The 12182-nt window shown below is 35.5% G+C and overlaps 1 protein-coding gene across 2 annotated transcripts in view; it reads left to right on the plus strand.

Annotated features, from left to right (window-relative positions):
- The first annotated feature begins 732 nt into the window (after positions 1-732).
- HMGCR (3-hydroxy-3-methylglutaryl-CoA reductase) overlaps positions 733-12182 on the plus strand; it is a 20058-nt gene continuing 8608 nt past the window's right edge. The window contains exons 1-10 of one of the 2 annotated variants that reach the window (XM_044663082.1): positions 733-921; positions 1631-1742; positions 3390-3477; positions 3830-3914; positions 5141-5246; positions 8941-9047; positions 9149-9265; positions 9826-9986; positions 10556-10803; positions 10918-11087. In XM_044663082.1, the coding sequence (XP_044519017.1) occupies positions 757-921; positions 1631-1742; positions 3390-3477; positions 3830-3914; positions 5141-5246; positions 8941-9047; positions 9149-9265; positions 9826-9986; positions 10556-10803; positions 10918-11087 (1359 nt within the window). In that variant the 5' untranslated portion in view covers positions 733-756. The remainder of the gene's footprint in view (positions 922-1630; positions 1743-3389; positions 3478-3829; positions 3915-5140; positions 5247-8940; positions 9048-9148; positions 9266-9825; positions 9987-10555; positions 10804-10917; positions 11088-12182) is intronic. The other variant, XM_044663079.1, reaches the window with a different exon arrangement.

A 12182-nucleotide genomic window follows, 5' to 3' on the forward strand; every position in this document is an offset into this window, starting at 1 on the left:
ATCATAGAAAATTTTTACCCTAATAATGGGCATTTGTCAAATTTTATTAAATTTTACACAAAATTTGAGTTTATCTGGATGGCTGCTCCAGGTTTTTTTTTTTTTTTCCTAGAAAAATCTTCATTTATGGGAGACTGAGCCAAGGCACAGAAGAAAAAAAAATTCTATAAAGGGAATTATGAATGGTCTTTTTATTCCACTTCTGTAAAGTAGCAGCTAGTAAGAAAGATATAATTTAAGTAGTTAAGACAAAAAAAATTTAACTTTAATGAAAAAAAATTTAACTTTAAACACATATGCATGTGTTTCTTCATCTTTAATATGAGGATATCAGATTGGATGAAGTCTAATAAGGACTAGATTTGTAGGGTCTTTTCTAGCTCTAAACGTCTGTGGGTCTGTAGATAATATTTTGGACAAATTATGGCAGATGGATATAATGGGATATAATTATTGAACTTAAGGAAATGGCAAAAATAACTAATTCAAAGAAACCTGAAAAGAATTGTGTGCATTAATACAGAGAGAAGTGGACCAGATTAGGAACCTTTCTTTTTGACTTTTTGTATACTTCTCAAGTTCACCAAGTTATAATATCAGATAACATTTTAATTAATTTTCATGTGAAAGTATATTAAATACAAGCAACAATTATACCTTGTTTCCTCTGAAAGCATCTGCTAGCCACAGTAATGAAAAATAAAAAAGAATGCTCATTTGATATGTCTTCCAGGATCAAAGGGCTCAGGGGCTACAATGTTGTCAAGACTCTTCAGAATGCACGGCCTCTTTGTGGCATCCCATCCTTGGGAAGTCATAGTGGGGACCGTGACTCTTACCATCTGTATGATGTCCATGAACATGTTTACTGGTAATGACAAAATCTGCGGCTGGAATTATGAATGTCCAAAGTTTGAAGAAGTAAGTTAAATGTGTTTTGATGCTTGTTGTAAATTTTTGAGATTTAAAAAAGTATTGTCTTAATGGTGCTATTGTTTAGTAACAATCTAAAAATATAATGAATACAGTAGTTTTAATATTTAAAAAAATCTAGACCTATATCCTGGACTCCTTAGTGTGGGGAGTTACTGGTATGGTAATTCTTTATTTCCCTTAATGCAGATAGTCAATTTATAGTCAGAGAAATTTAACCGAGGCCTTGAGGGTTGTGTTGTTATATGAGTAGTTTGAGTCTGGGGTAGGACTTGAACCAAAGTCTTCCTTACCCAAGGCCAGCCCTCTTTCTACTATACTATGGTGGCTCGCTTTCACTATTATATGCATGTGTTTATTAGGAACTCATTTATATTGATACTTTGGAAATATGTTACATTTGGTGGAGATGAAATTTTGTCAAGTATAAAGAAAGATGAACTTTTTCTGGAGTACACATAGTTTGGTTTATGTGGTAAAGTGACTTGTATGCTTATCATTAACAAATTACTGCTGCATTTTCATAGCTTAAATGAATTATACAAAACAGACCTTTTTTAAACAGGCTTTTGTGTTTTTTTTTTATTATTCAAAAATTTGATGTGTTCACTTGACCATGTTAATGTGCTCTAAAAATTGTCTTTTTTGGCTATTTTTTAAAATAATGAATTTTTTTCCTCTACTTTTCCTATAACAGGATGTTTTAAGCAGTGATATTATCATTTTGACAATCACACGATGCATAGCAATCCTTTATATTTACTTCCAGTTCCAGAATCTAAGGCAGCTTGGATCAAAATATATTTTGGGTAATCTTTTGTTTGTTTTTAGTTTTTCTTTCCTCAAACATCACCAAATCCTCTCATGCTTTTTGCTGTACTTTACCATCACTAGCTCTATAATTCCAAATGTTAATGTGTATGTTTTACCTTTACATTTGAGAAATGTTTATTATTCTTTAATGGGAATGAGCCAAAGATGCTCATTGATAATGGAAAAATTGCAACCCCAAATCTTCTTTTGTAGCTTCTGACACTATTGAGACTCCCCTGACACTGTATCTTCCTTTGGCTTCCTTAACACTACTTTGTCTTGTTCTCTCTTGTAAATGTATGGGTGTCCCCCAAGACTTTATTCTGAGAGCTCTTCCTTTTCTTATTATGAGTGTCCCTGAACTCAATTATCATTCTGTGCAAGTGACTTCCAAATTTGTCTGTCTGTCTCTCTGTCTGCTATCCATCCCTATTCCCTCTCCTTAGCTCTTCTGGTCTTACATTACTAACTGCTTGCTGGATATCACCAGAGTATCCATTAGGTTTCTACATTTCAGTTGAGTGCATCATCATCTTCCAGTCACAGATTATAAGTCACATCAATCATATCATCTTTCTCCTCAGATTAATAACCAATAACCTGTGGCATTGTCCTCATACCCCTATACAACTTTTTTTTTTTTTTAAACCCTTGTACTTTGGTGCATTGTCCCACAGGTGGAAGAGTGGCAAGGGTGGGCAACGGGGGTCAAGTGACCTGCCCAGGGTCACACAGCTGGGAAGTGGCTGAGGCCGGGTTTGAACCCAGGACCTCCCGTCTCTAAGGCCTGACTCTCACTCCACTGAGCCACCCAGCTGCCCCCCCCATACAACTTTTAATTATAACTCCATAGCATTTCTGGCATTATTCCTATTCTCCATTTGTGTGATCATATATTGGCTAGCCTATTGCATTAACCTCCTAATTGGTCTGTTTCTGGTCTCTTCTCCTCCCCAAACCACCCTCCACAGTGGTCCTAGACATTCCTAAAACACAACTCCAACCTTGTCGCTCTCATACTCTTCAGTGATTCTTCTTTGTTTCTAGGTTAAAATGCAAACTCTTCAACACTGACATTTAAAGCCCTTTCACAATCTCTCTCTCCCTTCCCTTTCTAGTTTTAGTTCTTAATTCTTTTTATACTCTCTCCTCCTGAGACAGTTAGCTGTTAACTAACTATTCCCTCTACCCAACATATTTCATCTTTTGCCTCTGGGTCTTTTCATGTGTGGTACCCCCGAACCCTTGCCTTGATTGCACTCTATCCTCACCTCTGCTTCTTAAAGTGAGCAGCTTTAAAGGATTCAAAGCACAGCTTAGGCTTAACCTCCAAACCAAAGTCTTTCCTTATTCCCTCCCCGCAGGTATTAGAACTCCCTCCCTAATGAAATTATTTTTCTATTGCTTTGAATATGCTTGTATTTACTAACCTGTAAATGTTATTGCCACTCAGTTAAAATATAATCCCCTTGAATTGGAGACCATCTTAATTTGTTTTTATGTCCCTAGTGCCTAACATAATGTCTTGCATGTAAAAGGTACTCAAGTAGTTATTAAATTATTGCATTTAATACAAAACTAAATTCTGTGGATAATTTTTAGGGAAGATGTGTAACTTCAGTTTTGTTCATTTTTCATTTTAGGCATTGCCGGCCTTTTCACCATCTTCTCAAGCTTCGTCTTTAGTACAGTTGTTATTCATTTCTTAGATAAAGAGCTGACTGGCTTGAAGTGAGTATTTACTACCTAAAAACATACTATGTCTAAATATGAATTAAAATTTAAAAATTCATTTTTTGCTATGACAATCCAAAGATGCAGAGAATAGCATTGGAGGATAGGGGATAGTACTTTCAGACGATTCTCTGAATCAAGAGTTGGCTACATGTGAATGGGTGGATGTGCATTTATTCAGCTGAGTGTGTGAGAGCAGGCACTCACTATGTGCAACTTAAAGGTATTAGAAGGAAATAGGACATGATTTTTGCCCTCTAAAATCATTCCTATAATATAGTAGCATGATGTCTCTAAAAAAAACTTTCAAAAATGATTTTTTGATGTTCCTGATCATCTTATTTTTCAGTGAAGCTTTGCCCTTTTTTCTGCTCTTGATTGACCTTTCCCGAGCCAGTGCTTTAGCAAAGTTTGCCCTCAGTTCAAATTCACAGGTAAGTGCTACCTAGGCGTTTGGGGCATGTATTATGATTCTTTGGTGTAGCATGTGAATTAACAGTCAGGGCACTGGAGCTCCTGAGTAAAGCAACTTTTGAGTAAAGCAAGCTTTGAAGTGGATCTGTGGTTTTGGTGCTTATAGAAGACCAGATCATTCCCATGGATCAAAATTTACCCTGCCACTTAACACAGTCTTAGAAAGTTCCTCTGTCACACAGAGAAATTATATGACTTGCCTAGGATAGCAGCCAAGTATGCATTATAGTGAGACATAAACCAGGTTTTCCTGACCCTATAGCCAACTCATTATTTACTATACCATACTGCCTCTACTAAAAGAATGATATTTTGAAATTTAACAATTGTGAAAAGTAACAACTGTTTACTGTGAAAATTCAGAGATGGATTTCATTTTGGGATGTTGAGCTGGTAAAATCACCATCATTGCTTTTTTAAAAATCAGACCATTCATGTCATGACTCAGGCTTGACTATAATTTGAAGTCTTCCAGTTTCTCATGAGAACGATTTGGGAATTTTAGGACAGCTTATTGAAAGGAGCCTCTTTGTGAGGTTGATTCACTTTCTAAAACACTTCATTCTTTCCTGTCCAAATCTTAACTTGGATAAACTAGTGAATTCAAATAATCTGACACTTTAAACCATTGCTTGTCAATCTAACTAAGCTTTAATTTGCTTAAAAAATAACATTACAGGAGACACCATTTACTCTCCCAAAATTTAGTTTTGATATTCTTTATATATATGGTTTGTTAGATCTATATACTCCATTTTGGCATATTAACAGGGATATGATTCAGAACTCTAAAATTGTAAATCAGGTCCTACTACTGATAAACTATAAGGCTGCTCATTCTGTATAGTCACCCCCAATCTCCTTCCCATTCCTCATCCTCCCAAAAAGCAAAAAAATTAACCTTTTAAAGTTGACTTAAAGGATTAATGCACTGTTAGAAGAAAAATTATACCCAGAAATGTTACTTCTGCTTTGTTCAGTAGAAAGGAGGGCAGTGTCTATCTTTTTTCCTTTTTCATATAGCATTCTGAATTGTGATATCAGTGGATTTGTATTTTTTCATTAGTTCATTGAGATGCTATTCTTTTTCTAGAAGCTTTAAAATAAGTGTGACTGGATTTAAGATTTTTTTGTTTTGTTTTGTTTTGGCCTCTAGCTAATGTTAATAGGGCATTTTGTGTTTTAGGATGAAGTAAGAGAAAACATTGCCCGCGGAATGGCAATCTTAGGCCCAACTTTCACACTTGATGCCCTAGTTGAATGTCTTGTAATTGGTGTTGGCACCATGTCAGGTGAGTAATTATCTTCCAATGTATTTTAAAATAAATTTATATGGAATACATTAAGATCCTAGCTTTATCTGGACCAAAATTTAGACCCTTTCTTGAGGTCCACCATTTAGAATTTGATTGCATATTAGCATGTCTTGAAAATAGTAATACTTAGTAAATATTTGTTCAATTTGATAGGAAATGGGATCAGACCATTTCAGGCTTGATACTCTAGAATTTATATGTAATGAACTCTTGTTTTATTTACCTTTAAATGGATTGTTTTTTAGTAGTTTACTTAGTGACTGCTTTTCTCTCCCTTTTCCTTCACATGTTACTGTAATCAGTGATTAACCAACTAAGTCAGCTTCTTGCCACTACTACCTGAGAACACTATTAATGGGGATTGATTAGAAACCCATTTGTTGACTTAAGTTCTTGTGTAAAATTTTGAGTTGCCTGAGAAACTGGCATATATAGATAGGGTTGGATAGTAGCTATCTCATGCTGAAGGTAGATAAGTACCTCTCGGAATAGATTTTGATGTTATTTGATAAGAATTAAAGAATCTGATCTTAAAAATTTTACAAGATTATGCTTTCATAACTTATGATAATTTCCATCATCATTGGGGCTGAATTCCTTCCTCCCCACTTAGTTAACTATTAATCTAGTATAGTGTAAATGATTCCCTCTTGGCAATAAAGGTTTTTCTATACCTTCAGAAAACAGAGCTGGAACCATTATTGCTTAATATTTATTGATTTACTAGGCTCTGTAGTAAGTATCAGTTTCCTTTCTTCTTTTGACTTCCTACTTGTGTGAAAATTGGCTTTTATTCACTCATTCACCAAACAGTTACTGGTCACAGTAAATGTTCTGTTCCAGCAGAGAGGTGCCCAAGTGGATTTTGTTTAGGTGGAAAGGCCTTGAAAGAGTCCAAGGAAGGTTTACTTGCTTGTGAAGAAGGAAATAAAAGGTACACTATGAGAAAGTGGGACAGGGGTCTAGTGATTACCTTGAAACCAAAGATCATTTATTTGAATTTGATAAACAAAATAGTGGGCAGCCAGTACAAGAGTTTTGGTTGTGGGATCAAAGAAGTAGGTAAGGAAAAGGAGAGGCATTTTAAAGGGAGAGTCAGAGAAGTGAGAAAGAACTTGTTGTCTAAACACAAGCTAATCAGGACTTTATAGAGATAGAGGGGATGGTCAGATTTTAAAGAATTAAAGCCAGAATCAGCAGGCTTTTGTAAGTAACCAAAAGGTAAAAAAGATTGAAAAGTAAGGCACAGGCAGCATCTATGGCACTAATGAAGAGGTGCAGAAAGAGGCGTAGGAGAAGAAAAATTGGCTCATTTTGTTATATTTACTTTGTAGAAGAAATAGTCAGACTATAAGAAAAAATTCAAAAAAGAATTCAGAAAAGAAAAATTCAGACTACAATGAGAAGGAAAGGCACTGGGCATCCAGAGTGAAAATAGATATAGTAGGTGTGAAAATACAAGAGAAATTTAGTGGTTTGGTTTGTTTTTTTTTAAGTACCAATTCTAAAGTAGAAGAGCAGCAAGGGTTAGGCCAGTGATGGCAAACCTATGACACATGTGTCAGCACTGACGCGCATAGTCATTTTCGATGACACGCATCTACATACAAAGAAGTATGGGGCCTCATGCCGAGGATGAAACATTTGCTGTAGTGTGGTATAGACACTCTGCACTATAGATGTCAATTCTACCCATATTAATTTACCTATTTTGGTTTATTAAATACAGTTATGCATTAACAATTATACATTTTTGTTATTTAAACTATAAATATCACGAAATTATGATTTTTTTCTTGAAGTGACACACCACCTGAGTTATGCTTGTTTTTTTGGCAAATTTTGACACACCAAGCTCAAAAGGTTGCCCATCACTGGGCTAGGCAGTCAGGGTTAAGTAACTTGCCCAGGGCTCACACAGCTTAGAATGTATCTGAGGCCAAATTAGGAATGTTTTAATGAAAAGCACTGTCATGTTCTGATAGTCTTCATTTTGAAAAATAAGGGCTTTTGATAATGTCATTTTAAAAGATGTTGGTTATATAGAATAAAGTTGTATTAAAAGCATTCCCTTAAATTTGCTCATAACTCAGGTTGAGATTGCAAGTGAGACCTTAGAAATAGAATTGCCTGAAGTTCGTGTAAGGTTTTGTTTTGTGCAACAAAAATTCTATTTGGATAGTTGAACCTCAGAGAATGATAACTATAAAATTTGGTTTTGATTTTGGGTAGTAATATAGGCATTTGCAAGCAATCCTTGTAGTACCTTATGTCAGCATTATACTTTTTTTTTTTTTAACATTTCAAAGTATTTTCACATGCAAAGTTGTGTATCAGACATCAAGATGAGCTTTTTGCATAATCATCATTTTATTTTTGGAGATTGTCACGTCAAAGTAATTTGCAGAAGAATTTAATTTTAACTTAATTTAATTAAATTAAGAAATTAATTCTTAATTTTAAGTAGATATTTAGCATTACTTTTCTTGTAGTTTATCACATAATTACTAAAATGGAAGAACCTTTAAAATTACTATATACAACAATAAAATTTTGCTTTTAATAATAATAAACTTCAAATATCTTATCTGTTCTGTTTAGTTGTAGCATGTTGTCCTGGATTTTTGTTTTCATTGACTTTATGGGGGGGGAGGGAGAGAGAGAGAGAGAAAGAGAAGGGAGGGAGGGAGGGAGGAAAGAGAGGAGAGATAGGAGATAAAAAGTGTTTCTGGTATAATATTACCTCATTTGAGTGGCCCAGAGGCCAAAAATTTGATAACTCTTGCTATGAAGGGAGAAGATTGAGTATATGATTCAGTGAAAGAACTGATGAAGCCATGAATTATTCATTTCATGTTCTGAACACTGGCATTCAGACTTGAATGGCTAGTTCCTTCCTCAGTGAAAAAACTTGTTTTGACACTTTCATTTTTCTTTAGCAACAGGGAAAATCCGTATCTCTAGTTTTTATTTAAATTTATTAATGTAAAAGAAAAAACTGGTAGTTGTTGCATAGTGGTAGAGAGTTAGTTAGACTGGGAATCTGGAAATCCTTGTTTCAAATCCTGCCTTGGACGTAGACTGTAGTCTGTGTGATCCTGGGTAGTCTACTACTAGTACCTTCGACTCAAGGGAGCACATTCATAGAATCTGGCTGACTCATTCAAAGGTAATTGGGAAATGCTAAACAAAATAAATAAAAACAACATAATCTGTTGTTTTTCAGTTGTGTCCAACTTCCTGATTTCATTTGGGGTTTTTCTTGGTAGAGATACTGGAATAATTTGTCATTTTCTTCTCTAGCTCAATATATAGATGGGGAAACTGAGGCAACAAGGTTAAAGGGACTTGTACAGGGTTGCACAAATAATAATTGTTAGGAGGCCAGATTTGAACTCTGGAGATGAGTCTTCCTGACTCCAGTCCTGGAACTCTATCCACTATGTCACCTGGCTTTCCTGTACAGTCCAGTAAAGAGGATGTTCATTTGATATTGAGGTGCCAAATATGTGTTGGTCTGCATCAGTAAAGATTAGGGACTTCAGAGTTGATAAAACCAGATGTAATCACAGGTTTGATTTTTAAGAAAAGTCCAAACTTGGAAGAGACCTCAGAGTCCATCTGGTGTGTTAACTTTCAAAATACAAACTTTTCCCTTTTCTCTAAACAGGTGTTCGACAACTTGAAATTATGTGCTGCTTTGGTTGCATGTCAGTCCTTGCCAACTATTTTGTGTTCATGACATTCTTTCCAGCTTGTGTGTCCTTGGTACTAGAGGTAAGAGCGGCTGCTGTGGTGATATCAGGAAGAGATTTCTTATAGCTTTAGCTACTAAAATAGTCTTTTCTGTGTAATGTGACCTGATGATTTTTTGATAGCTTTCTCGAGAAAGTCGTGAAGGTCGTCCAATATGGCAACTCAGTCACTTTGCCCGTGTTTTAGAAGAAGAAGAAAATAAGCCAAATCCTGTAACTCAGCGGGTCAAGATGATTATGGTAAGTTTTTTTCCCCTTAAAAGGAAGCCATCTTGTGTTCCACATAGTCTTTTTTCTTCTTTCTTGTTTTTCTTTTATACTCATAATGCTCCCCACACATACTTGCCCATTTTTGCTTTTTTTCCCTCTTCTCTATTCTTCCCCCTCTGCATTTATTAGTATATTTTTTCTTTGTTGCTTCTTTCACCATTCTGTCAATCCTCCTTTCTTGTGTTTCCTAGGACCTTTTTTAATAGCTTGCTGCTACAGATGTTTTTTAGTTAATATAGATGGGGTCAGGATCAGGCCTGTTTGAGGACTATTATTTTCTTTTCACAGCAGGAGATAAGTGATATATGCCTTTCCACTTATTTTTTGAGCATAGGAAAAATGTAATCTTCATCAGCGTGTAGATAAGTGGGAGAGTGTAGCATTTTGGCTAAAACTACTTGTAAAACCTCATTTGGGGCCCCAGGGATCTCCAATCTGGCAACATTGCTTTAGTCCTCTAGAAAATTCTTCTTTAACTTAGCTGCATAGGTAAAGGTAATTCACTATTTAAACATTTTCTCCCATTTCAGTCTTTAGGCTTGGTGCTTGTTCATGCTCATAGTCGTTGGATAGCTGATCCATCATCTCAGAACAGTACGGCTGAGAATTCAAAGGTTGCTTTAGGACTTGATGAAAATGTGTCCAAAAGAATTGAACCTAATGTTTCTCTCTGGCAATTTTATCTTTCCAAGTAAGTTAACATTTGCTGGAATTGTTATGTTTCTTTTTATTTTTAATATGTTTGTTCATAGAGGTAGCTTGTATATTGATTAGAGTCCTAGAGTTGGAGTCAGAAAGGCCTGTACTCAAATCCTACCTCAGACACTTATTAGCTTTATGTACCCAGCCAAGTCACTTAAGTTCTATATGTTTTAAGTAACTCCTTTGGACTTAATATCATGTTTATCATGTTGGTAGAGGGAACTACCTACCGTGCTAAGAGTGTTTTCAGGCTGATGAAAATCACAGATCCTTATGTACTCATGTATTTTTATTGTCACTACTTTTTTTTTTTTTTTAACCCTTCTGGCTTAAAATCAATATGCAGTATCCGTTACAAGACAGAAGAGCAGTAACAGTTAGGCAGTTCGGTTAAGTGGCTTGCATCCTGAGACCAGATTTGAACCTAGGTCCTCCTGACTCCAGGCCTAACACTTTATCCACCAAGCTACCTAGCTGCCCCTACTGTTTTTTAATATTGCATTATTAAATTAAACCATGTCACTGAAGATTAATACTAATTTTCTTATTTTTATTTAGAATGATCAGTATGGACATTGAACAGATGATCACCCTTAGTTTAGCTCTCCTCCTGGCTGTCAAATACATCTTCTTTGAACAAGCAGAAACAGAATCCACACTCTCGTTAAAAAATCCCATCACATCTCCTGTGATGATTCAGAAGAAGACTCCAGACACATGCTGTAGACGGGAACCCGTGTTGGCCAGAAATAGCCAAAAATTCAGTGAAATGGAAGAGGAATCTGGATGTAACAAGGAGAGAAAAGGTATGTGTACCTTCATCCTTTCAAGTATTGAGTAATTAATAAGTTCTTATCTACTACTAATTTTTATAAACTAAACTTGCATCTTGTTGAATTTTCTCTGATATTTTAAAACAGCTGAGGTTATAAAGCCTTTATTGGCAGAAACCGAACCATCAAACAAAGTTGCATTTGTTGTGGGTAACAATTCCCTGCTTCAAACATCAGCAAACACTGAAGCCGAAATTGAACTACCCACTGAGCCACGTCCAAATGAAGAATGTCTCCAGATACTTGAAAATGCAGAGGTAAGGAAAAAAACACCACAAGTCATCAAATAGTTGAGTGTCTACTATGTGTTCATCCTCATGCTAACTGTTGTTTAAAAGTATAAGATCAAATAAATATTGTAAAAACTTGAAATTTCAGAAACAAAATATGTTGCTTATTGATAATGGCATACCTTTTTGCCTTTATTGCCCTTATTGCCCTTTGAACACAGAGTCTTTCCAGCGTGTTTGAAGCTAGCCATGCATAAGACAGAAGATTGTGTTCTAGCCAAATCATGAGTCTGATGTTCTTCAGTATAGTGTTTATTTAGGTGGGGGGTGAGTTTCTTTTAAACACAGAGCCTTCTTTAATATCTGTGTAAGTTATCTTTCCTATCTTATCTCTAGGCCTAGGAAAAAGCACAGTGCAATTATGGATTTTACTAGGTACTTAAACAAAAACATAAGGTAATAATACCCTATTTTTTTGTAATACTTCATGCTTTTCAATTTTTTTTTCACATTCACAGTCTCATTTGAGCCTTAAATTAGTTCTATTCACACAACATTATACTCCCTCTTCTGTTATTACATGTGGGGAATTGTACCCATTAGCCTGGCATGCATTAGTAGTAGTTCCTAACTCTGGATTAATTAGTAGAACATAAGTTTCCTTTTTTCTTGGTCACACAAAAGGACACATTCTGAGATTTTTGACTTCCATTATATAATAGTTTGTTGCTCATTTAGCTGCCAGATTTAATACTACCTGATGGATATGCTTTAATTAGGGATATTGGCCATGATGTATGAAATTGTATTCATTTGCATTACTGTGAGTCTGATGTCCAAATGCCACTAAATGGCTGTCTTGATATTAGCCAGAAAAGATCAGCCTATTAAATCTTGTTAAGGTCTGATAAGAGGATATTCTACTTCATGATTCTTGTGGGCATCACTCATGTACTTGAAGTGCCAAATAACTATCTTCAGTGGTGCTACTTAAGTGAAAATGTAGCCAATTTTTGAGTTTTCCTTGGTCTTCCCACCCCCATCCTAAACTTAATCAGATCACCTTGGATAACATCGAAACTCTAGAACATACACACACATCTCCCCCCCCCCCCCCCCCCC

The sequence above is a fragment of the Gracilinanus agilis genome, chromosome 1 (genome assembly GCF_016433145.1).
Source record: "Gracilinanus agilis isolate LMUSP501 chromosome 1, AgileGrace, whole genome shotgun sequence".
In the NCBI taxonomy this organism is placed as follows: domain Eukaryota; kingdom Metazoa; phylum Chordata; class Mammalia; order Didelphimorphia; family Didelphidae; genus Gracilinanus; species Gracilinanus agilis.